Source organism: Triturus cristatus, chromosome 11 (genome assembly GCF_964204655.1).
Source record: "Triturus cristatus chromosome 11, aTriCri1.1, whole genome shotgun sequence".
In the NCBI taxonomy this organism is placed as follows: Eukaryota; Metazoa; Chordata; class Amphibia; order Caudata; family Salamandridae; genus Triturus; species Triturus cristatus.
The window spans coordinates 1,173,067,596-1,173,095,594 of record NC_140594.1 but is presented as its reverse complement, the minus strand read 5'-3'; the positions used below and the strand labels follow the sequence as shown (position 1 = coordinate 1,173,095,594).

The following is a 27,999-nucleotide window of genomic DNA, read 5'->3' as shown; positions in this document are numbered from 1 at the left end:
ATAGAAAGCAGAACATGAAACACAAGGCAGAAGCAATCACAAACAACAAATATAGAAAGCAGAACATGAAACACAAGGTAGAAGCAATCACAAACAACACATATAGAAAGCAGAACATGAAACACAAGGCAGAAGCAATCACAAACAACAAATATAGAAAGCAGAACATGAAACACAAGGTAGAAGCAATCACAAACAACAAATATAGACAGCAGAACATGAAACACAAGGTAGAAGCAATCACACACAACAAATATAGAAAGCAGAACATGAAACACAAGGTAGGAGCAATCACAAACAACAAATATAGACAGCAGAACATGAAACACAAGGTAGAAGCAATCACACACAACAAATATAGAAAGCAGAACATGAAACATAAGGTAGAAGCAATCACACACAACAAATATAGAAAGCAGAACATGAAACACAAGGTAGGAGCAATAACAAACAGCAAATATAGAAAGCAGAACATGAAACACAAGGCAGAAGCAATGACACACAACAAATATAGAAAGCAGAACATAAAACACAAGGCAGAAGCAATGACACACAACAAATATAGACAGCAGAACATGAAACACAAGGTAGAAGCAATCACAAACAACAAATATAGAAAGCAGAACATGAAACACAAGGCAGAAGCAATCACAAACAACAAATATAGAAAGCAGAACATGAAACACAAGGCAGAAGCAATCACAAACAACAAATATAGAAAGCAGAACATGAAACACAAGGTAGAAGCAATCACAAACAACAAATATAGAAAGCAGAACATGAAACACAAGGCAGAAGCAATCACAAACAACAAATATAGAAAGCAGAACATGAAACACAAGGTAGAAGCAATCACACACAACAAATATAGAAAGCAGAACATGAAACACAAGGCAGAAGCAATCACAAACAACAAATATAGAAAGCAGAACATGAAACACAAGGTAGAAGCAATCACACACAACAAATATAGACAGCAGAACATGAAACACAAGGTAGAAGCAATCACAAACAACAAATATAGAAAGCAGAACATGAAACACAAGGTAGGAGCAATAACAAACAACAAATATAGAAAGCAGAACATGAAACACAAGGCAGAAGCAATCACAAACAACAAATATAGAAAGAAGAACATGAAACACAAGGCAGAAGCAATGACACACAACAAATATAGAAAGCAGAACATGAAACACAAGGTAGAAGCAATCACAAACAACAAATATAGAAAGCAGAACATGAAACACAAGGTAGAAGCAATCACAAACAACAAATATAGAAAGCAGAACATGAAACACAAGGCAGAAGCAATCACAAACAACAAATATAGAAAGCAGAACATGAAACACAAGGTAGAAGCAATCACAAACAACAAATATAGAAAGCAGAACATGAAACACAAGGTAGAAGCAATCACAAACAACAGATATAGAAAGCAGAACATGAAACACAAGGTAGGAGCAATCACAAAAAACAAATATAGAAAGCAGAACATGAAACCCAAGGTAGAAGCAATCACAAACAACAAATATAGAAAGCAGAACATGAAACACAAGGCAGAAGCAATGACACACAACAAATATAGAAAGCAGAACATGAAACACAAGGTAGAAGCAATCACAAACAACAAATATAGAAAGCAGAACATGAAACACAAGGTAGAAGCAATCACAAACAACAAATATAGAAAGCAGAACATGAAACACAAGGTAGAAGCAATCACAAACAACAAATATAGAAAGCAGAACATGAAACACAAGGCAGAAGCAATGACACACAACAAATATAGAAAGCAGAACATGAAACACAAGGTAGAAGCAATCACAAACAACAAATATAGAAAGCAGAACATGAAACACAAGGTAGAAGCAATCACAAACAACAAATATAGAAAGCAGAACATGAAACACAAGGCAGAAGCAATCACACACAACAAATATAGACAGCAGAACATGAAACACAAGGTAGAAGCAATCACAAACAACAAATATAGAAAGCAGAACATGAAACACAAGGCAGAAGCAATCACACACAACAAATATAGACAGCAGAACATGAAACACAAGGTAGAAGCAATCACAAACAACAAATATAGAAAGCAGAACATGAAACACAAGGTAGAAGCAATCACAAACAACAAATATAGAAAGCAGAACATGAAACACAAGGTAGAAGCAATCACAAACAACAAATATAGACAGCAGAACATGAAACACAAGGTAGAAGCAATCACACACAACAAATATAGACAGCAGAACATGAAACATAAGGTAGAAGCAATCACACACAACAAATATAGAAAGCAGAACATGAAACACAAGGTAGGAGCAATCACAAACAACAAATATAGAAAGCAGAACATGAAACACAAGGTAGAAGCAATCACAAACAACAAATATAGAAAGCAGAACATGAAACACAAGGCAGAAGCAATCACACACAACAAATATAGACAGCAGAACATGAAACACAAGGTAGAAGCAATCACAAACAACAAATATAGAAAGCAGAACATGAAACACAAGGCAGAAGCAATCACACACAACAAATATAGACAGCAGAACATGAAACACAAGGTAGAAGCAATCACAAACAACAAATATAGAAAGCAGAACATGAAACACAAGATAGAAGCAATCACAAACAACAAATATAGAAAGCAGAACATGAAACACAAGGTAGAAGCAATCACAAACAACAAATATAGACAGCAGAACATGAAACACAAGGTAGAAGCAATCACAAACAACAAATATAGACAGCAGAACATGAAACACAAGGTAGAAGCAATCACACACAACAAATATAGACAGCAGAACATGAAACATAAGGTAGAAGCAATCACACACAACAAATATAGAAAGCAGAACATGAAACACAAGGTAGGAGCAATGACACGCAACAAATATAGAAAGCAGAACATGAAACATAAGGTAGGAGCAATAACAAACAGCAAATATAGAAAGCAGAACATGAAACACAAGGTAGAAGCAATCACAAACAACAAATATAGAAAGCAGAACATGAAACACAAGGCAGAAGCAATCACACACAACAAATATAGACAGCAGAACATGAAACACAAGGTAGAAGCAATCACAAACAACAAATATAGAAAGCAGAACATGAAACACAAGGTAGAAGCAATCACAAACAACAAATATAGACAGCAGAACATGAAACACAAGGTAGAAGCAATCACACACAACAAATATAGACAGCAGAACATGAAACATAAGGTAGAAGCAATCACACACAACAAATATAGAAAGCAGAACATGAAACATAAGGTAGGAGCAATAACAAACAGCAAATATAGAAAGCAGAACATGAAACACAAGGTAGAAGCAATGACACACAACAAATATAGAAAGCAGAACATGAAACACAAGGTAGAAGCAATCACAAACAACAAATATAGAAAGCAGAACATGAAACACAAGGCAGAAGCAATCACAAACAACAAATATAGAAAGCAGAACATGAAACACAAGGTAGAAGCAATGACACACAACAAATATAGAAAGCAGAACATGAAACACAAGGTAGAAGCAATCACAAACAACAAATATAGAAAGCAGAACATGAAACACAAGGTAGAAGCAATGACACACAACAAATATAGAAAGCAGAACATGAAACACAAGGTAGAAGCAATCACAAACAACAAATATAGAAAGCAGAACATGAAACACAAGGCAGAAGCAATCACAAACAACAAATATAGAAAGCAGAACATGAAACACAAGGTAGAAGCAATGACACACAACAAATATAGAAAGCAGAACATGAAACACAAGGTAGAAGCAATGACACACAACAAATATAGAAAGCAGAACATGAAACACAAGGCAGAAGCAATCACAAACAACAAATATAGAAAGCAGAACATGAAACACAAGGTAGAAGCAATCACAAACAACAAATATAGAAAGCAGAACATGAAACACAAGGTAGAAGCAATCACAAACAACAAATATAGAAAGCAGAACATGAAACACAAGGTAGAAGCAATCACAAACAACAAATATAGACAGCAGAACATGAAACACAAGGTAGAAGCAATCACACACAACAAATATAGACAGCAGAACATGAAACATAAGGTAGAAGCAATCACACACAACAAATATAGAAAGCAGAACATGAAACACAAGGTAGGAGCAATCACAAACAACAAATATAGAAAGCAGAACATGAAACACAAGGTAGAAGCAATCACAAACAACAAATATAGAAAGCAGAACATGAAACACAAGGCAGAAGCAATCACACACAACAAATATAGACAGCAGAACATGAAACACAAGGTAGAAGCAATCACAAACAACAAATATAGAAAGCAGAACATGAAACACAAGGCAGAAGCAATCACACACAACAAATATAGACAGCAGAACATGAAACACAAGGTAGAAGCAATCACAAACAACAAATATAGAAAGCAGAACATGAAACACAAGATAGAAGCAATCACAAACAACAAATATAGAAAGCAGAACATGAAACACAAGGTAGAAGCAATCACAAACAACAAATATAGACAGCAGAACATGAAACACAAGGTAGAAGCAATCACAAACAACAAATATAGACAGCAGAACATGAAACACAAGGTAGAAGCAATCACACACAACAAATATAGACAGCAGAACATGAAACATAAGGTAGGAGCAATGACACGCAACAAATATAGAAAGCAGAACATGAAACATAAGGTAGGAGCAATAACAAACAGCAAATATAGAAAGCAGAACATGAAACACAAGGTAGAAGCAATCACAAACAACAAATATAGAAAGCAGAACATGAAACACAAGGCAGAAGCAATCACACACAACAAATATAGACAGCAGAACATGAAACACAAGGTAGAAGCAATCACAAACAACAAATATAGAAAGCAGAACATGAAACACAAGGTAGAAGCAATCACAAACAACAAATATAGACAGCAGAACATGAAACACAAGGTAGAAGCAATCACACACAACAAATATAGACAGCAGAACATGAAACATAAGGTAGAAGCAATCACAAACAACAAATATAGACAGCAGAACATGAAACACAAGGTAGAAGCAATCACACACAACAAATATAGACAGCAGAACATGAAACATAAGGTAGGAGCAATGACACGCAACAAATATAGAAAGCAGAACATGAAACATAAGGTAGGAGCAATAACAAACAGCAAATATAGAAAGCAGAACATGAAACACAAGGTAGAAGCAATCACAAACAACAAATATAGAAAGCAGAACATGAAACACAAGGCAGAAGCAATCACACACAACAAATATAGACAGCAGAACATGAAACACAAGGTAGAAGCAATCACAAACAACAAATATAGAAAGCAGAACATGAAACACAAGATAGAAGCAATCACAAACAACAAATATAGAAAGCAGAACATGAAACACAAGGTAGAAGCAATCACAAACAACAAATATAGACAGCAGAACATGAAACACAAGGTAGAAGCAATCACAAACAACAAATATAGACAGCAGAACATGAAACACAAGGTAGAAGCAATCACACACAACAAATATAGACAGCAGAACATGAAACATAAGGTAGGAGCAATGACACGCAACAAATATAGAAAGCAGAACATGAAACATAAGGTAGGAGCAATAACAAACAGCAAATATAGAAAGCAGAACATGAAACACAAGGTAGAAGCAATCACAAACAACAAATATAGAAAGCAGAACATGAAACACAAGGCAGAAGCAATCACACACAACAAATATAGACAGCAGAACATGAAACACAAGGTAGAAGCAATCACAAACAACAAATATAGAAAGCAGAACATGAAACACAAGGCAGAAGCAATCACAAACAACAAATATAGAAAGCAGAACATGAAACACAAGGTAGAAGCAATCACACACAACAAATATAGAAAGCAGAACATGAAACATAAGGTAGGAGCAATAACAAACAGCAAATATAGAAAGCAGAACATGAAACACAAGGTAGAAGCAATGACACACAACAAATATAGAAAGCAGAACATGAAACACAAGGTAGAAGCAATCACAAACAACAAATATAGAAAGCAGAACATGAAACACAAGGCAGAAGCAATCACAAACAACAAATATAGAAAGCAGAACATGAAACACAAGGTAGAAGCAATGACACACAACAAATATAGAAAGCAGAACATGAAACACAAGGTAGAAGCAATCACAAACAACAAATATAGAAAGCAGAACATGAAACACAAGGTAGAAGCAATCACAAACAACAAATATAGAAAGCAGAACATGAAACACAAGGCAGAAGCAATCACAAACAACAAATATAGAAAGCAGAACATGAAACACAAGGTAGAAGCAATGACACACAACAAATATAGAAAGCAGAACATGAAACACAAGGTAGAAGCAATGACACACAACAAATATAGAAAGCAGAACATGAAACACAAGGCAGAAGCAATCACAAACAACAAATATAGAAAGCAGAACATGAAACACAAGGTAGAAGCAATCACAAACAACAAATATAGAAAGCAGAACATGAAACACAAGGTAGAAGCAATCACACACAACAAATATAGAAAGCAGAACATGAAACACAAGGTAGAAGCAATCACAAACAACAAATATAGACAGCAGAACATGAAACACAAGGTAGAAGCAATCACAAACAACAAATATAGACAGCAGAACATGAAACATAAGGCAGAAGCAATCGCAAACAACAAATATAGAAAGCAGAACATGAAACACAAGGTAGAAGCAATCACAAACAACAAGTATAGAAAGCAGAACATGAAACACAAGGTAGAAGCAATCACAAACAACAAATATAGACAGCAGAACATGAAACCCAAGGTAGAAGCAATCATACAGAACAAACATATCAACCAGGATCACAAAAACAACCCATAATCAATGACAAATAACCAATCATGCAGGCAGAACAATAAAGAGAAGTGGGAATCTTACACAACATGTATACTAGGAAGTCCCTCTGAGTACAGGAAACAGGAAACCTAGAATATGGGAGAGGATTACAAATAACAGGTATAGAAAGCTGAATCTTGGAACCAGATGTGCAAAGCTTTTCTGCATTCACAAAAGGTCCGATTCACAAGAATCATCGAGCCGTTTATGACCGGAAACAGGGTTTTTGGTAAGTATGAAACTCAAAGTGCGATTCAGAAACATATTACTGATTCGTAATTTAGGTTTGCAACTAAATTTGTATGTTTAGGGCATTACTTCCCAATACCAATTCAGAATGGGATATATTCATGTTTTGTGACCGAATTCTGACCTCACAACTTTAGTGTTTTTCATCTACACAAATGTAGTGAGGAGCTATTCATAAACAGGAAGAGGTCCCCACAGGACCCCTTCTCCTATGAGAAAGTATAAAAAAAATATTTTTTAAGTAGACAGTAGTCGCAAGGACCCTGCCTTCTCTTTCAAAACTGTTAGTTACTTTATTTTTTATGCATCCAGTTTTCCTTTAAGAGAAACGGGTTGAAAAAAAACTGACCTATTAGTGCCTGGGACGGTTCACAAAAACAGAATGCATTTGGTAAAAGTCAGTGCCGAATTTGCGACCCCTTCTAGCCACACTATTCTTTGTACATCTGTCCCTAAGACTCGAGCTACAATTGCTAAGAGCCCACGCATCAAAGAGAACCAAAATCCGTGCATTGAATCACAGGAAGGAAGACCTTATGAAAGCCAAAAATAAAGTATAGTTACAAATAGCGGACAAGGCCAGCAGAATCTAATACCCGAGGCAGTCAGGAGAAACATATGGAGTAAGCACAACCTGAAACTACCAGTAAAATCACACACAAGCAGAACCTAAAACATATGAATCACAGCCCAGAAGAAGGTTGTGGGTCAGAAAAATATTCAGGAAACTATAGTTTGACAGAAATATGGTGTCCTAAATGTGAAACACACAGTTTAAAAGCAGCTGGAACATCAAAGACTGACTGGACGACAACAAGCACTGGCAGGGAGCAGTCTGAGGCGAGGATGGGCTTCTGTAGTGTCCAGCGCCTGTTACCCTCGCCCGGCACTATCAAAGCCTCCCTGTATGGCTGCGGTGTAGTGTTGCACAGTCGGTGCAGTGATACGAAGGTGACAATTGCTCCTGTGCCAAAAAACATATCTTCTGCAGAGGGATGCTGCTATGTAGACTAAAAAGCTTCCCCCAGGGCAAGTGTTGTAGGGCCACCAGCTGTCCTCACTACACCCATCTCTTGAAGCGGCCAAGCACCTCAAGGCGTTGGCGGCTGGGCTCGGATATAGGGCCGGAAGTGTAAGGCTGGCAGCCCTCTGGACCTGCTAGACACAGAAGCCTCTCTGCAACGGCGCGTGCTTGGGACATGCGCTCTTGCAGTCAAGAACCACCGACCATGTGAGGCTAGTGTGCGGCCTTTCTCTCAGCCCTTGGGCAACCAATCAGCACTGGGTGGCAACCAGGTTCCGTTCAAGAAGACCAGGCCTTTCTCTCAGTCCTTGGGCAACCAATTAGCACTGGGTGGCAACCAGGTTCCGTTCAAGAAGACCAGGACTTTCTCTCAGTCCTTGGGCAACCAATTAGCACTGGGTGGCAACCAGGTTCAGTTCAAGAAGACCAGGCCTTTCTCTCAGTCCTTGGGCAACCAATTAGCACTGGGTGGCAACCAGGTTCATTCAAGAGGACCAGGCCTTCTCTCAGTCCTTGGGCAACCAATCAGCACTGGGTGGCAAATAAGGTTCCGCTCAAGAAGACCAGGCCTTTCTCTCAGTCCTTGGGCAACCAATTAGCACTGGGTGGCAACCAGGTTCCGTTCAAGAAGACCAGGCCTTTCTCTCAGTCCTTGGGCAACCAATTAGCACTGGGTGGCAACCAGGTTCAGTTCAAGAAGACCAGGCCTTTCTCTCAGTCCTTGGGCAACCAATTAGCACTGGGTGGCAACCAGGTTCAGTTCAAGAAGACCAGGCCTTTCTCTCAGTCCTTGGGCAACCAATTAGCACTGGGTGGCAACCAGGTTCCGCTCAAGAAGACCAGGCCTTTCTCTCAGTCCTTGGGCAACCAATTAGCACTGGGTGGCAACCAGGTTCAGTTCAAGAGGACCAGTCATGTCCTCATTATCCTGGTCAAAATATTGACCAACATGTCATGACCATGAAATTGAAAATGTTCTTGTGCATTTAATATTATTTGTGTATCATTAAAAAAGTGCAGAATATGGATTTGCTCTTTAATTCAGATGTGCATCTGTGTCAACAGCCGGCCGACTCCTAGATTGCTTATTCCTTCATTCATATTTGCACACTGACATGATGCTACCGCCTTTTAAACAATGTTGATATAACCTGTTAACATGCGCTTCTTGGTATGTGCTAACTGGGCTTCGGGAACCATTCCCTGCTGATAATTCTCCTGCACGCAGTCAGCAAAGTCATATGTGTCTATGTTGTAGGACACTCGTCTCGAAGAGAGCTCTCCATCGTGGGACGGTATCGCACCCTACCCCCAGGAATTCCCGCTTGCATCAGTATTACATTCATTCACAATGGGTCACTGTTGTTTTTGTAACTTCTTTATTCTGACATCTCCAGACAGCTTTAGGTCAGAGGGTCTGAAGGAACATTCAGTAGTGGGTCGGTGCTCACAGCCCACCGCTCTACGATGCACTATGAGTCTGTGAATTGATGTGTTGAAAATGTATTCACTTGCTCACACCATGAGGAATCTGCACTTTAACTATATTCTGATGAGAGCATTTCTTATATAATCCCTCGAATTTGGGGGTGAGCCAGAATCTTTTGGGTTCTACTATGTTTGCGGCCCAATTTCTTTCTGATTTGCTGCACAGGTGGGACTTAGCATTTTTCTTAGATTTTTTTTCATTTTTCTCCACTGATGGCGTTTATTGTAACTGATTTCCTATGCAGCCATCTATGCCACAATGGTCATAAGTAATGTATGCCAGAGGGCACTTTTGCTGTAAACCAGAGTTGCAGTAACAGTGGGCTACCAGGAATGACTCAACTCTAGCATAACAGGCCTACTAACTGGTACGTTGTGTTCCAAACCTCCTGCTGCTGAGGACAATGTCCCAAACTGGAGCAGCCATGGCAGGCACTGGTTCACACCAGTAGCCGAAGCATCCATTGTTTATAGCAACGGTCCACCTGAACTATAAATCACTCTGTATCTGGAACTGTAAATTATAGGGAGATGTTTCACATTGTCCTTTCAAACTTTCCCTACTGGACACAAACCAAGGTGAGACGGAGGAATGAGTAAAGCCTTTGGGACTTTCTTAGGTTGAATTAAAAGGATATGAACTTCCCAGTGCCAGCGGGTCCTCGGGCATTGCTCACTCACCAACATAATCAGGGCTTTGGCCGCCTCCATGTCTCTTTGAGTGGCAGGCGATGTAGTAGTTATTCTTCTTAGAGCACGACCAGCTGGTACACACATCTTGTGGCACCTGGACAGACTCACCTTTCTGAACATGTCCTCCAGAGTAGGACACATCCTCAGCCTTACCTCAGTCTGGCCTCCCAGGCCTCCAACATCTAAAGTCAAGTCGCTCATGCATGATTACTTTCTCCAGATGCTGGTGACTTGTAGGATTCTCAGACCCTACACTTGGAGGAGCAGAAAACTATCAATACTGCAAGAGTTCACCCTTTGAGACTGCTTTGGTCTGGGGTTTGTATTGTCCTACGCGGGGAAGTTTGTCTCAGTGGTCGCGTCCTCCATAGGCTCTCCGCCATGGGTTGCTCAAAATAAGTTGGGCTCACACTCAATGCCTTTAACCTAATGAGTCATGTGAAAATCACGTTTCATCACCACCATGACATCCCAAACAGGTATGGTTGAAATGTGTTGTGTATAATAGTTATATTTCTTTCATATTTAAATAATAATCTGGCATTTGTAAAGCGTGCAGCTACCTACCAACAGAGGTGTCCCGGCGCTGAACTTATACCACAGAGGAACCCATCCTGGCTTTCCCTGTGAAGTGTCCACTCCTGGGCACCCCCAAGGTGCAGCCAGGCATCCCCTGCGCTGTTGGGGCCATTGTGGAGATTAAGCAAGCTATTGCCTAGAGTTGCAGAGTGGGACCCATGATTAGAATAGGCACCGAGGCGAGAAATATCAGGTCTGAGGAAATTAAGCCCAAGACCCGCCGAAGCGGGAATTGAACCCTGGTCTCGGGCCGGACCTCTGCATCAGGGTCTGCCGCTCTAATCATTACTCAGAACTCTGCTCCTGGAAATAGCCAGGATTCTCCCAAGAACCACTGATAATCAGTGGCGGCTCCTCAGCTAAGGCGGAGGAATGCAGCCCTACTGCTCACTGAGTAATTCAAAACAGAAAAATAAAATGAATATATCTCAAGGTTATTATAATTTTATTCAACTGTACTGCCTCCGTTGGTTTGGGGCGGGCGGTGCTGGGCTGTTTAGAGCTGAGGGAGGAGTTGTAGGCACTTCCTAAGTGTGCATTAAATTTTGGCTGGCCATCTCGGGCTGGCGAAACAGTCATGTGCACTTTTCATGTTCTCCACCCAGGCTGCATTACAGCCTGGGTTGAGAACATGTACAGCCTTCTAGCCCCTGTCTGAGCGTTGAACCACGGTGCTCAGACCATTCACAATGCTGCAGTAAGACAGCGTAGTGATTGGTCAGGGAAGTCTGGGAGGTTGTGTGCTTCCTCCCACCCCGATGCCCATTTGGTAGCAGCCGCTATGGCAGATAATATTCATAATATTTATATATTCATAATATTTATATAATAATATACATAATATGCGCTCTGCCTTCAGTAATGATTATACTCACTCAGAATTCTGCTTATGATAATACTGATAGCTCTGCTCCGCGCTCCACATAATTAGCAGACTCACTCAGAGCTCTGAGTCTGTTAACACACATTCTTTCTCAGAGCTCTGAGTCTGTTATTACACATTCTTTCTCAGAGCTCTGAGTCTGTTCATACACATTCTTTCTCAGAGCTCTGCTTTTGCTAATATTCAGATTTTCCTAAAGATCTGCTCTTAAACTTATTCAGAATCAGTCAAAGCTTACACAGAACTCTTCCATTCAGAAGAAAGACTTACTCCGATTTCTCCTTGTATAGCACTCGCTCTCAATATGCTGTCCTTGATAATACCACGACTTACTCAGTGTTCTGCTTCTAGTAAAGCCGAAGCACTCAGAGGTTAGCTCCTTATCAACTGACTTATAGCTTTATTTGTCATAATACTCAGAGTCACTCAGAGAGCAGCTTCTATTAATATTCACTCATAGCTTAGTTTGTGGTAGTACAGTTTTACTCAGAGGTCTATTTTTTAAGATACCCAAATTCAATGTTTTGCTGTTGGTAATCCCCAAACACTTTCACAGCTCTGCTACTGGTAATACAGCTCCACTCCAAGCTTTGCTTGTAATGATGCCCAGGTTCACTTGGAGCTGTACTCCTAATGCTACAATAACTCAAGGCTGAACTCCTGATAACGCACATACTTAGACTTCTACTTTAGATTACACCCTCACTGATAGCTCTGTTCCAGATTAGTTAAACTCAACCAGAGTTCTGCTCCCGACAATCAAAGACTCCATGAGCGCCCTGAAGGAATAACACCAGCGCATAAGAGACACTAAACGGACCTTCATAAGAGACAAAGTCCAGACCAACGCAACCAACGGCAAGGAACTGTTCAACGTCATACAGCAGTTTGCCAAACCCCCCAGCGAATCCACAGACCTCACACTCTCCCAAGAACTCTGCGACAAGCTCAGCTCCTTTTTCTGAAGATCAAAGTCCTCTACGACAACTTCAGCGAACAGACGCCGGACACCACCCCTCTCCCTACAGCCACCGATAAGCCAACCGCCATGACCTGGAATTCCGCCACCATCAAGCTCATCCACGCGACCATAAAGAAAACCCACTCAGGAGCCCCAACGGACCCCTGCCCACCGCACATATTCCACAGGGCCGTCGCCGCTATCGCACCCGAACTAGGACAGATCATCAACGCCTCCTTCGGATCCGGTGTCTTCCCAGATGACTGGAAGCGGGCGGAGGTCAACCCCCTCCTCAAGAAGCCAACGGCCGAACCAACGGACCTGAAAAACTACCCGCCCATCTATCTCCTCCCCTTTGTGGCCAAAGTCACTGAGATACTCGTAAATGCCCAACTGACCTCTTTCATCGAAGAGAACTCCATCCTAGACGCCTCCCTGTCTGGATTCCGCAGCAATCACAGCACCGAGACCGCCCTCCTCGTGGCCACTGACGGCATCCACATACTACTCGATCAGGGACACACTGTGGCCCTCAACCTTCTAGACCTCTCTGCAGCCTTCGACACCATCTCACACTGCACGCTCGCAGCCAGATATCATGATACGGGGATACAAGGAGCCGCCCTCGACTGGATCCAATCCTTTCTCTCCCGCAGAACCCAGAGGATCAGACTCCCTCCCTTCCTCTCCGAACCCACCGATATCAATTGCGGAGTACCCCTGGATTCATCACTCAGCCTCATGCTCTTCAACATCTACATGGCCCCACTCGCCGTCATCATCAGACAGCATGGGCTCAGCATAGTATCCTATACCGACGGCACCCAGCTCATCCTCTCACTCACTAAGAATTCCGAAGACACCAGACTCTGCTTCCAGGATGGAATGAAGGACGTCGCAGCCTGGATGAAGAACAGCTGCCTGAAGCTCAACTCAGAAAAAACCGAGGTCCTCATCATCGGACCCTGCACCTCCGCCTGGGACAACACCTGTTGGCCCACCACCCTCGGGAATCCACCCCCCCTACAGACCTCGCACGAAACCTTGGCGTCATCCTCGACTCCTCCCTCTCCATGAACTGCCAGATCAATGCCGTTGCCTCCACCAGTTTCCACTGCCATGCGCATCCTCCGCAAGACCTTCAAATGAATCCCCCCGATTTCAGAAGGACCGTCACCCACGCGCTCATAACCAGCAGACTTGACTACGGCAACGCCCTATACGCCGGAATCAACAGAACTCTTCTACACAAACTCCAAGCCATCCAGAAGGCCGCAGCCAGACTCGTCCTCGGGACACCGCGTCACAAACACATGACCCAACACCTACGAGACCTCCACTGGCTCCCCGTCGAGAAGATGATCACCTTCAAACTCCTCACCCACACCTACAAATCCCTCTACAACATCGGACCCAAATACCTCAACAAGAGAGTCTCCTTCCACGTACCCAAGAGGAACCTCCGCTCCGCCGACCTCGCCCTGGCAGAAGTCCCCCGCATCCGCAGAAACAGAGCAGGCGTGTGAGCTTTCTCCTACATCGCAGCCAAGCTGTGGAACAAGCTCCCAGTGAACATCAGATGCTCCCCGACCCTACACACATTCAGGAAGGACCTCAAGACATGGCTCTTCGACTGATCCGGAGCTGCTCCCCCCCCCCCCAGCGCCTTGAGACCCTCACGGGTGAGTAGCGCGCTCTACAAACCCCCTGATTGATTGACTTGTAAAACAGAGATACTCCGAGCAAGGCTAATGCTGTGCCCTGCTCCCTCCTGCTGGCTGAGTGTGCTGCCAATTGATGCGAGTTGTGTCCTGTCAAGCTTACCTGGAAGGTGCCCTCACAAAGCAGCAATCTCCAAGAAAAGCCAGCCTAAACCCTACCTGGATTTGGTACATTCTAAGGCCAGGGTGAGACCATCGTCCAGGCTCCATTCTGGACCATCTGTACTGGGAAGTAGCATGTAACTAAGTCCGCCTTTAACCAACCCAATAAGGAATTCCACATATATAACCCAACAAAGTCAAATTTAAGTGAGTTATGATTAGGGGTAGGCGGAACTCGTAGAGGTTCACTCTGCAGAACTCCACAGAGTTACATAAACACTCCGTGAGAATCCATGGCGTTCTGCCAAAGGGCGGAAATACGCATGTCACACTGCTTGCACTGCAATTTGGCAGCACCAGTAGCGTGAGCAGCATTAAAGAATCTGTGTGAATCGCATCATGCGTTGTGCAAGAGAGCATGGCCATTTGAGATGATTTTGCTGCGGCTCGAGTCGAAAATGTACTCGAGCGACAGCAAATCTACTCGAGCTGCAGCCCTCTGATCGCGACTGCTCGCTACCACCTGGGTTAGAAAATGGCGCCAGGGGATGCCAAATCTCGCTCGAATGTCTGGAACCTCGCAGGAACAAATTCTGCCAAGCAGTTATTGCCGTGATCTGGCCGATCATGGAGTCGCCAAATTCTACCGGATCCACTGGCAGAATGAAATATTTCCCCCCTACCCTAGTTATGATACATGTGTTTTGATTTGTTTGTGTAAACTTGTACCAGGTATCTATCCCTGAGCTTGTTGTATCTTTTATCTACTTAAAAGAACATTTGAAAGATTAATTCAACTGAGGGACTTAGGTTTTTGTTACAGAGTGTTTTTCAAAAAAGAGTTTGTCAAATATTCTCCACCCTGTTTTCCTTATATATGAACGACGCAGTACGGCACAAAGATAGTGATGGCAGCGATTCACCAAAAATAGGGTAGAGAGTCCCGTCCCTCTTATTTTCTCAGCACTCTCTTTATATCTGAAACGCCTTCTGGGCATCAACGATTACTTGATAGATTTTCAAGGTTTTGTAGTGAAAGAGGTGTGGAATTTAATAGCAATTAAAACAGATTTATGGTTTTCAATCCTTACAAGTTCCGAAGATTCCAATAAAAGTGGGAATAGATGAGATTGAGTGTGTCAATTATTTGGGATTTAAGCTAATTCCCAACCTGCCTCGTTTGCCCCAGGCACATAAAAGCGAAACTAACCTCTCACCCAATATTAGCAGCAGCAAAGCCCCAGCAGACAGTTCTCATTCTCATGAAGTGAAGGCACCAGCACTAAACATGTTACTGCTCAACACAACTTTCCTATTGTAAGGAATTGTTGAAGGTGGGGGCAGGGTTTCCATGGGTCAGTCTGGGGCCACTCAAGGTGAAGTCAAGTTCTTCATTTCATCTTAGGCCCTTAGGTTACAGCATCAGCAGGTGGGTCCAGTCGGTCTCCATCCTCTCTCAAACTGCCCCCTCTCCCAGCTCCCACTCCACACCACACACCAACATCCTATTGCATGATTCACTCTCTGTATCCCACTGTCAGTAATGCAGACAGCAGCTCAGACAGACAGGGGCACATAAGTTAATGTAAATACATCCAGAATTGTATCCCCAAACATGTCCAATCTTTAAAGCCGCATTGTTCGAAGGCGATAACTCCATGGACTGGACTTCCATTCTTGAAGTATGTTGTGTACTCACCACACATACCACACACTGAAGTGTTCATCATTGTAACCAACACACCTGTGGAGACCAAGGGAAACAGCATTTAATACACGGACCAGAGCAAAAACACACAGCAGCCCAGTAAGAGGGATCGCCAAAAGTTTCTAACTTACGTTTCACCGTCACTACACCGTGGGTCAGAGAACACCACCTGCAGGGGTGGAAATACATACAGAAGCAGAGGGTTATTGGAAGGAGTAGGTTAATAAGATCAACTATCACATATGTGTCAACCACTGGGTGAAGAAATTGTTTATTCAGACATAATTTAAAAAGCAGATTAAACTGGATGAAAATAGCCCTGTTGATAACATTTCATATAATCTGGGTGTTTCAGCATTCTCAGCAGTTCAGGGACTCACACCCCTGCTGTAACAGAACACCTTGCTGCTGTCTCTGACAGCAGCCCTCAAGTCACAACTCCACTGTAATAACTTCTTACAGCTGAGCAGTTATGTCATTTTGTTATTACATGTGGCTAGGGTGTCACTAGTCGCCTGTAAAAAGGAAGAGACCGGCTTCTATTCAGGGATAGCTGGTTCCCGTGCATTATAAGGAAATTAGAGACCGGCTTTCACTGGGATAGGAGGGCCACATGTATTATAACTGAGCTTACAATTAACATTATACATGAGTGTCCAGGGGGGATTATGATGCATTGTGTGTATGTGACATCAAGCAGAATTCTCCAACGTCGGTCCTGGAGGGGCGGATCCATGCCAGATTTTTAGGATATCCACAATTAGAGAAATGTAGTTATCTTAAAAATATGGCATGGATCCGGTTCTCCAGAACCGACGTTGGAGACCCCTGTGAGGAGTGAGATGGGGCTATAGAAATGGAAAATGTTTGTTGATGAGGGCTACTTTGAAGGTGGCTAGATGGGTGGCGCCATTGAGCAAGGGCTGAGTGGTCTCTAGTGGAGGCAATACTACTTGGATATGGAAAATGAGTTGTGGGCGTAGAGCGCGGCGATCTATTCTGAGCCCAAAGGAAGCTACCACTTATGAGAAAAGAGGGTGAGGATCAGGGACAGATCTGGGCTCAGAAAGGGGATCTGGTGGCGTGAGGCAGTAAATAAGCGAGGTTGATATGAGGCGGTCGAGCAGGGAATGGGGTTGGAAGAGCTGGCAGGGGCCTGGTCAGCGCAGCTGTAACACTCCAGCTTCCCTTTGCGCACCATTGTCTCAGCAGACCCATAGCCAGGAGTATATTTTTTACCGGCGCATGGCCCTTGTCTATGAGCATACATTAAAAGCTGTGCACTACGGGTGCGATCGTCCCCAAATATTTGTAGGGAAAAGGTGTAGTACGCAAAGTTATAAAACACACAATGCTTGTTGTTGCTTTTTTATTATTCGTGGGATTGGTGGCACTACTAAATATCGACCCCTCCCCCCCCCCGACCCAGAATATCACTGTGCAACAACATCAACGGCAGAGTATCGAAAGGTGAGTGCACATAGGGAAGTATAGATTTAGATTTACCATTCCGAACTCCACATCTACGTACCTTCTATATATAATGTCAACAGACTTGCAATTTAGTGTATTTTCTAAACTGTTAAAGCTTTGTTAAAAGCAAAGCTTACGAAATTCTGTTTTTTTTTTAAACAAATAAGGTGGCCTCAGCTCAGAGTCCTCAGCCCCACATCTCTCACCTGAGGCGGTGGACGCCCAGTCACCACACACAACATTTGTTTTACTGGGAGACGTCATACCCGGGACATTCCGCAGCTTCTCACTTGACAGCCGATATGAATAAACCTTACCTCAAGTAAAGTGAGGAAACTGAATCTGCATCATGTGACGTTTTCTAATTCTGCCCAACTTTATAAGTGATGTTTTAATTTAACTCGCCACTAGTTTCAAATAAATTTACAGAGAGCTTGGAGCATATCCGTCAAGAATAACTTGGGGAAATAATGGCAAACAATGTGTTTTAAACATTTTAGGGCTGCAACAATTGGGACAGCTCAAAAGAATTGAAATGTCACTGGACAGGGGAAGTTGGGAAGGTCCCACAATGAATTTCAGTGCATGTAATGACAATAGATGGATAGATCAATTACATTTGATCAAAAGCTCTCGTCAAGACCGCGTGGACATGAGCAAGGCTTTGACATTGGCATACACCCCTCACAGTTACAAGCAAGTTGTGCAAAAGGTGCAGTATAAAAGGAAACTTTTGTCAGACATGGCTAACAAGACAGGTAGGCATGTTATAGGACAGGTGCTTGTGTGAGTGCCGGATGGGTCCATCTGAGGCCTGTGGCCTGTCTGAGGACAATTGCACCATTTTCAGCTAAAGGGGCCATAAATAGACAGGCGCAGCTCTGCCTGTAAGGCCCTGAGTGGTGGTTTCACGGGTTGTATCTAGGAACCCGCTCTATGATAAGATGCTAGGGTGGTCCGGGATGGTGTGGCTTACGTGGATCCCACTATTATTTTTTTTGTCCAGAATGTCCTGCAAACATGAAACTTTGCCTAAGTCACAGATTTTCCTCGTATTTCTGTGAAGGAAAATGCCAAACCTGTGCGGATCTAGAAAGGTCCTACCACTCACCTTTCCCACACTTCTTACAATAAAATGGTACCCCAAATGTTCACCAGATTTTATTTATTTAGTACATTGATTTCATAGGACCTCGTAACAGAATTTTATTTTCTATAACCATTAATTAGATGAAGGTAAAGCAGGATTTCAAGAGGCAGAACCATATTAATAGCTTTTGATGCCGCGCAGAGCTCGAAGGGGGCATCTATTGCAGGGCTCAAATCAGGGCTGGCTTTAAGGAGGTGCGACTGGTGCAGCCGCACCTGGTCCTGATCTCTGGAGTGGGCATTGGGTTTGAAAATGTTATAAATGAATTCTAGTTTTAAAAGCACCTGCTGTAGAGATCCTTGTGTGTCCAGCAGTTTGCAGGCACCAATAAAAATGTCAAGATAATTTTGGTGATTAATGTTCCTGCTGGAAAGAGATGGAGTTTTGTCTGGTGGCAGTTTTGACTGTAGCGTAGATGGGTAATGTGCCTGCTGCAGAGAATGTGTGCCATGCAGCTCACAAAAGAGTTTCTTTATGTGGACATCTTAGTGGGTTTGCGCTGTGGCAAGGATGTCCCTTTGTTACTTGCAGTTCACAATTTTCCATCCTGATATAGCACAGTGAGCTATTAACTGTCAACTAAGCGCTGCATGAAGCCTGCATGATGGAAGCAAAACATTCTGTGTTTTCCCCCCGAATCTTTAATTATCCAAATGTTGCTAAAATTTAAAAACATGGTCTGTTTGCGTTGAAATAAATTCCTACAGAAAAGTCAAGCCAACCTCTGTGGACATGAAATGCTTGTGAGAGAGGGGCTGGGGAGAGATGAGGGGGCAATGGTGGAGGGTGGGAGTGAGGAAGTCAGGAGAGAAAGAGTTCGTGGGGGTGCAAAAACTATTGTGCACCGGGTGTCACCAGTGCTATAGCCGAGCCTGGTTCAAATTAATACGAAGCTTGTCTCTTAAAGAGACGCTCCGAAAGCAGTAAGCAGTCCATCCGTTATTAAAGACAGGAACAGGCCTTCTAACGAATGATGCCGACCGAGCATGACGACAGCTAGAGGCCCTTTCCTAGCTACCCCCCCCCCCCCTCCCCTGCCCCTCCGCCCCGGGGGTATGCACGTAGTCAGTCACATAGAAAATGGAGTCGGTGAGGTGCGACTGAGCGCGGGATGTCGCTCCTCCAGGGACGCGTTGCCGGAGTGGTGTCAGGCCGGATTTATATTCCTCAGAAGCGACAGCTCGCGGATATGACTTTCTCCAAAGGGTCCCCCGCCCCAGGGACAAAACAGCTTGAACTCAAAACAAATTACATTTCAGAGAGTTAATTAAATCAATTGAACATCGTGGGCAGGGCCCGGGGTCTCAGAAGCAGCTTGAAGCATTCGCCAAACGGAGCCCAATTGACTCCGTCATAGTTCACATGGCGCGTGTTCTAGCATCACCCAGGGCGTCGGCGGCACGCCGGGATTTGAATACAGCGTTCTTGGCTGTATGCCATGCAGCCAGCACTGTGAGTTTTCCTTGGCTGGTGATTGTTTTTTTTTATTTGTGATTGTGGTTGAGTGCACACAAACAAATTTGGGAGTCACACTGAGGCAGAAGATATATATATTACATTAAAATGCATCGGAGGATGAAAAGAGCAAATTGGGAACTGTGCCTTTTAAATGAGAACTTTCAGTAAAATACCAGCATGTAACTGAAATTCCCGATGCACTGTGGGAGATGTATTTTTTACCAGTCATGTGACCCAAGACTTTTTATAAAAATGCATGCACTTAAGCACTTTGCTGTGCCTTCTTCCCGTGATCAAGGCCGAGAGCCGAAACATGTCGGGAAAGAGAAGCTGACGGTTCATTCTACTTTGAATAAAGGAACCAACTCTGGAAATGGGCCTCTGTTTTCTGTGCTCACCTGTAGTGAATTGACAGGCTTCTCCGTGCCTTTTGTTGAGAGGCCGCTCTGAAGGGTCAGGGGCTCTATATATATATAGAGCCCCTATAAGTTGTAAAGGCGCAGACAGGAACATGCGCCTTGTTGACACTCAGCCCACCCCCCTCCTGAGGTCAGTGCCCCCCCCCCCCACCCCCCCCCCCCCTTTCCAGGTCAGCGCCCAGTGCGGCCGCACGGGTCGCACTGCCCTACAGCTGGCCCTGCCATCCTTCGCTGAAGCACGGCTGCTACCGTGATGTTAAAGAGGCGGCGGGGTGCCAATACACCCACCTGCAGAGGGATACTGGGGGGCCCTGTGACTCATGTTTTCCCTCCCAAAGGTGGCCCTTGGAGTGCAGACTGACTGCCAATTTCCTTTGTGTGACTCCATCAGTTTGCCTTCTGGATTGAGTCCTCAGTTTGTTCTGGATTGCAGGAGTCTGGGGCCTCCTGAGAAAATGAACCTTCTGTTTGTGACCTCTGTCTATTTTATTTCTCTATCTAATCTCCTCTCTGCCTACTGTAACCTCTAACTCTGTCTCTAGTGTCATTGAAATGATTTTTGGGTTCCAGAGACAAGATTTTTTTCAACTGTTTTTGAATGACAGTGTTAACATTTAACATACAATTTAACATTGTTTGGCATCATGTGGGATTGAAATGGATAATAAAAGTCAAATATGTATGGCAGAGGGGTCCCCAAAATATATTTTTTGCCAGGGGCCCCCCAAATCCTTAAGATGATACTGGGGGTGCCACAGTGGAGTCGGGAGGTCGTGGAGCCGGGCATAGCCTCTATTGAATTAGGAACGGGAAAGCATTTGGCTTGCTGACCCCACGACATGTTCCGGAAGGAAGGGTTTGCTTTTCTCAGGGGCGTACGGAAGCTGGCGCCTTCTGTTCCTTGTTTTCTTAGGGATGTGTTCTTGGAAGAAGCGTTGCCTAATTTGAGCCCGTGGTTTCCGGTACTCGGCACCGACCGCATGTAATTGTCAACACCGGCACTTATGACAGCTGCCACATGGTGGCGCTGTCTATCTAATTTAGAGATGAGGAGAACAACAGTTTATTAATAATATAATATATATTAAAAATGACTAATAGCTGCCTCCCAAACCATTTTTATAAATTAGGGGGCCTGGAATACTCTGAATTGCCATTGGCGGCGCTGGCAGGGGGAATGGGTGGAGCAAACTGCAGTGGCCTCCTGACGAGGGCCCTGACACTTATTTTTTTTTACAAGTTAAGCCCTGGGAAGGAGGGGTCTGTGTCCAAGTTATTTCACATGGTGTTTCCATCAAGGACTGGAAACCCAAATAGGCTTTTGGAAAGATGTTCAGCCCAGTCCCTCAATTGCGGAAACTGTGATAAGAATCGGACATTCAGGGCATAGTTGGGTCGTGGCAGCTTATTGTACTCTGAAGGTGCCCCCCCATCCTGTAGCCCAACTAGAAAATGCGAGAGGGGCAGTATGGCTGGTCTGACCCTCGGACATGAAGCCCCTAAGATTTAGTTAGGGGTAGGTTTGTGCATCATCTGCATATTGTGGGGTCTTTATATTGGTGAGGAAGGACACAAAGGGTTTGAAGGAGCCGGGTTCAGCATTCTAGACTTACTCTGGATCCCCCGGCCGATGGATTGTTGGTGCCTGCGTAAGAGTGTAGAAGGGAGGAAAATCATTGACAGCTGTTAATTTAATATTCCAATGAACTATGACTCCTCAGAATCACAGACTCTCGTACAAAGTTTAGTTAGTTTATTACAAAGCCAAGAACCACTAGACATACAGGCACCTCAAAATGAGGGTGTAGAAATGCATGGGCACTAATGCAAAACCAAACCTACGTGCAAAGTTTAAACGAGGTAACACGCATAGAATAAAAAATTCTAGCAGCATTACGCAAAAGATTAGTGCGCCAACATCAAGATTCTTCTTCATTGGAGGTTCGTAAGTGAAAAGCATTAATCTGTCCCTACACTACCACTAACAAGACATTCCTACTTCGCATCCCCAGGCAAGCACAGGAAATGTGTCAGCACGAGACGGCTTCCTAAGAAGTGCACTCACGTTGAATGGGTCAAGTAGCAGAAAGGCACAGAGCTCGTTCTAAGATGCGTCTTCCTCTCTGCAGTTCTGGCCTTAGTGCCCTGGACTCTGTCCCTAATCCAAGCACAACATTCGTAAGACACACCTATCAGCACATCAAGCAATGTTCCCATCCAGATGGACACCTCCTCGTAGGTAACTTTCCACGCGGTAGCGGTGCTCCCAGGCTCGTGCTCGATAACCTTGATTCCCAGGCCTTCTCCAGTGAGAGTGAACACCGTTCCACTTTATCAGTACCACTTGTTCCAATGTATCCACCCCTCCCTAAGCCTAGCTCCTAAAACAAAAGCGTTATTCTAACTAACAAAGATGAATTTCTCCACCTGCAACAGGAACATGATAAAGAAAAGATTCTGCATGCACATGAATCTTACTTACAGGCTCAAAGAAAGAGCCAGGGAGAAATACACATGAGGCCTACAAATTCGGTTAACATAAGTATCAGTATGAAACTAAGCCTGGGCAAAGCACTAGGCTACGCTCGCGTAGTTTGCGAAGTTTGCACTACTTCGCACTACGCAAATTGCACGTAGCACAGTGCAAACACGCATAGTGTAGCGTTGCGTGGTGCAGCGGTAATTTTTTGCTTGCTCGCGGTCCTCAACGTCAAGTTGGCGACCGCGAGCAAGCAAAACGACATCCCGGCGAGACTTTTTCCTCGTTCGCGATCAGCAACATCAAGTTGGCGATCGCGAGCGTGGAAAATAAACCTCTTGGCGAGATTCTCAACGCGGGGAGGTCAGGTTTCTCATTGCGAGTGGTCGCGTATGCTCGCAACCGCTCGCGATGAGAAACTACCAGTCCGCGTTGAGAAAGCTGCAGCTCGAGTAAAAATCTACTCGAGCTGCAGAAAACTACAGCTCGCACTGTGCAAGATGCCGTTTTCAATGATTGCACAGTGCCGGATGCTTGTCCGCACTGTGCAATCATTGAAAACTGCATCTTGTACAGTGCGAACAGGGTACTACGCAGTTCGCGAAGTGCTACGCGTAGCTCGCGTAGTGCGAAGTGTACTTTGCGTAGCTACGCGTAGCGCTACTTCGCGAACTACGTCCAGGGTTATATGAAACACCATTAAGCACACGTATACATGAACATTATTACTGTGCACATTTAAATAAGCGTGTTACATAACAAGGAATTAATTCCTCATTAGTCTCTTGAAAATCAAAACCTTAAGGCTTCATTTTATAGATCACGATTTCAAATGTTAATTTCTTCATGTTGTACAGAAATCCCCCTATTACTTCACTTTACACGTTATTACATTGCACATTCTAATGATCAAATGTTAACATGACAAAGGATTAATTGTGTAGGTGCGAACAGCCCATGATTATAATGCGCCCCTACAAATTAAGAGCACCATCGCGCTCTATCAGTCTCCATACAAAGGTTGAAATGACTGGAGACAGGATGGAAGTCTTGAGTACCCCGAAGGGCATGAGCAGTTTCTCACATCTTGAGATGGCCATATGAATGAGCTGATGGCAACTGGCGAAGTGCACCTTGAACCATTACAGAGCCGGGTCACAGGAAACCTTCTGTATTGTCAGGGTGTCGACCCAAGCATGGTGGTCACGAGGGTCAAAGGCTGCAGAGAGGAGAAGCAGGAGGAAGACTCATGTGTTGAGGGTTGTCTGGGAAGGTTTGTTGGCTGATGGAAGTATTGACGAGGTCCATGACAGGTGTGAAAGCATTCTCCATGGAAGGTCTTAGAATATTGTCTTCATGGAAGGAGGCCTTGAATGCATATAGAATGTCAAGATATTTTGGCAAGCAAGAGGAGGTTGAAGGCTGACCACTTATGGATGGAGTATTTAGGGACTGTAGGTAGAGCAGATGTATTTTTGTTTTGTTGATGTAGGTACTGATTTTGTTTATCTTCTTGGAGAAAAAGTGACAATTATTTTCAGGGCTTTGTTGATTTCGTCGGCATGTGATGGCTGCTGGAGGGTGTTTCAGAGCCAAGGACTTCCTTTGCAGGGTATTCCTGGGGATATCTCAGAAAGAGAGAATGACCCAGTGGCGGCTGGTGACATTTGAAAGTGGTGAGGCGTTAAATTATGACAGTTCTGCACTGAGGCGAGCGAGCCTAGCGAGCAAGCCTAAACAACCTTCGGGGGGATCGGGGGGATCGGGGGTTCTCCCCCGAGAAAATTTTGAAAAAATAGAGGATAAATGGAGCATTTTCAAGCAAATATGAGGAAGCAGGAAGGTTATTAATGCAATACACACAGCAATGCCCCAGCCTCCTCCTTATGACCCCTATTACCCTCCCATCTCTCTCCTTTGCTTCTCTCCACCTCTCTCAAGGACCGGAAGAGCAGCAGCACTTTAATCAGGTCCTCTGGAATTATGCAACAGGAAGTACCAAATTATGCAGCAGGGTTGACTACATTTTACAGTGTAATGCAGGGGAGTATTTCATTATTAGGTCACTTCCTGCACATGTTAACACTATGTAAGTAAGGAATGTGCCGGATACATTGGCATCAAACTACGCACTTTCCCTGCTAACCGGAACGGTAAAAGGAATGAAAAAGATGCCGCGACACGCAAGTCTGACATATATCATCACATTGGTGACAAACTCACAAAGCACTTTTTTTTTTCGAGGGCACATAGTTATGAAATGCCAGAGCGGCCACTTTCACAGTGTGACCTGAAAATTACCACCAATCAGGTCAAGCTGTGCAATAAACCAGGACAGACGCAAATCGAATTACATGCTATACCATAGAGTTTCAGATCGAGGTTCATCATTCAAAATGCAAAATTCTTCTTAGTACTCAGCAACCTCAGAAAAAAGCAACACACATGAACCCTTCTTGCTTCCAGATATCAACCTTGTGGAGGATCAATGTGCTGGTTCACACAATCAAGGCAAACAAAAACACATTCAATAGCAGAAAACAGTTTTCCAGGAAAAGACACAGAGTCATTGTTCCAATATGGGTCACCTCTTTCTGTCAATTCTTGCTGTATTTCCAACATTCATATAACGTTTAAGTGGAGCGAGCAGTTACTTATTTCTCCGGCCTCACACTATTTTAAAGCGGCAGTGCTAAAGGAAAACAGACGTTGGTATAGAAAAGTAACTTTTCTCCTGGAGTCGACGTCATTACTAAGAAAATGTAATGCAAAGTTTCCTAATACTCTTATTTACAGAGGGACACAGTTGTGTGAAACAAAAGATTACATGGAACCAGTAGGCTATTTTACCCTGTGTCAAAACAACTAAAACGTGGGGAAAGGACAAAGTGAAAAACTGAAAATACAGAGATGTTTGCTTTTACACCAGCAGCACTGAGAGTAGGGAAACATCCTTGATCTTTGTAGATACAAAGGGGACCAATACCAATTGTGTCAAATTTTAAACTATCAACATTTCAGCATCGCGTCTCTGAGGAATCTCTATATCGTGGCTGGTGTAATGTAGTCCAGTGCCAGATTGGGTCGCCAGTGAGTAAATGCAGATTGACCCCTAAGCATTTTTCTTTAGCTGTTCTTCAGTTTGTGAACTCCTTTCAATCCCTGAAACTTTGGAGAAGTACATCGTCTGGCTTTAATTTCATGTGATTAAACATAAAATGAAATTGCAAAGTTTGCACCGAGAGTAGCAAATCTTTTTCAGAATTCCAATGGACAAATATTGCTTTAGATACTTCATCAGTGGACGTCTTCATTAACCCTTTGTGTGCATATCGCACTGCCCAATAACCTGGAGCGCTCATGTGCTTCGTTTTACAGAGATACCCACAGCGGAGATAGACCAGGTTGTGCTAGGAGGTACACTAATTGTGAAAGATGAAGGGCCAGGTCGAAATTACACATAGAAGGAAGTTGAAAGCCCCCCAGATGTAGAGTGGGCATGTAGCGTAAAAGGTTTTAATCTTGCCCCCTCCGAATAAATAATTGAATGTCATCATCTATTTGCAAATAAGAACTTTGGGACTAAGAACTTGTGCTGTACTACGAAATAACCTGCTAAATAGATTATGACCTTAAGAAATACTATAACAAAAACGAGAACTATTCAATTCCTTTGCAGCCGCGCCTCGTGTCGTGTGGGGGGGGGGGGGGTGGGACGTTTTTTTAAATTAAATCCTACCTGTCCTGAGCAGGTCCGGGTCCACCGTCCGCGCCGCCTCGGGTCCGTTTCCGTTACTTCTGGCGCCTACTCACTGGAACAGCCCATCAGTGCTGGCATGCATTGCAAGCCCCCTCTCAGCCAATCCTGGTGCTGGAGCAGCACCAGGATTGGCTTAGAGCAGGCTTACGCTCCGCCCGCCTACCCATTGGAGACCGAGGTTTGAGCCTTGGCTCAACCCTCGCTCTCCTAATGGGCATGCGCCAGCCTTTGTAAACACGAGTGCGCATGACTGGGCACGGTGCAAAAATCGCCCTCCGTCCCCACTCATGCGCACTTGTGTGCTGCTGGCTGCCTGTCAGTCAACATGACGCCAGACCGCCCACCCCTTCAGACTCTGAAGGGGGTGGGCGGTCCAACGTCATTCTGACTGACAGTTCTCCCTCCCTCAGCGTCTCTGAACGTAAGTAAACTGAGAGTTTACTTAAATTCAGAGACGCGGCAGACGCCGAGGAAGCTGCGGGCACGGGGAGCGGGCGGGGGGGCAACGCCCCAACGCCCCCAATGGACGGACCGCCACTGGAATGACCATGACGAATTTTCATGGTACAGAGGATGGAGAAGGGGAGGGTATATTGATCATGTCAAGCCAGGCATATCAGGCTATATATATCTGATTATTTTTCTTTTGTTTTACTAAGTTGCGAAACATTTTATGTATTTGCTCAATAGCTCAGTTCACAAAAATCTTGTGCAAGTGATGCTGCTTGCACAAGATTTTTGTGTAAATGAAATTTGCTCATATACTGTAATTGACAAAATTCATATTTGACGTACATACAAATTTAGATCACAACAAAGGCGACAATGTGATATGTGGGAAATACAGGTTATTTTGCCACTGAGCAACTCTCATGCACTTTTTAGGTCTCAGTTCTAGATAGCGCATGTGCTGTCTTGAA

At 43.8% G+C, this 27,999-nt stretch overlaps 1 protein-coding gene across 1 annotated transcript in view; it reads right to left on the bottom strand.

The window, feature by feature from the left end:
• Positions 1 to 27,999, bottom strand: part of TMEM207 (transmembrane protein 207) — a 121,012-nt gene that overhangs the window by 77,123 nt on the left and 15,890 nt on the right. Inside the window, exons 2-3 of the mRNA XM_085634118.1 lie at positions 16,472 to 16,509; positions 16,332 to 16,376 (exon numbers count right to left, since the gene is read on the bottom strand). Of these exons, the coding sequence (XP_085490244.1) occupies positions 16,332 to 16,376; positions 16,472 to 16,509 (83 nt within the window). The remainder of the gene's footprint in view (positions 1 to 16,331; positions 16,377 to 16,471; positions 16,510 to 27,999) is intronic.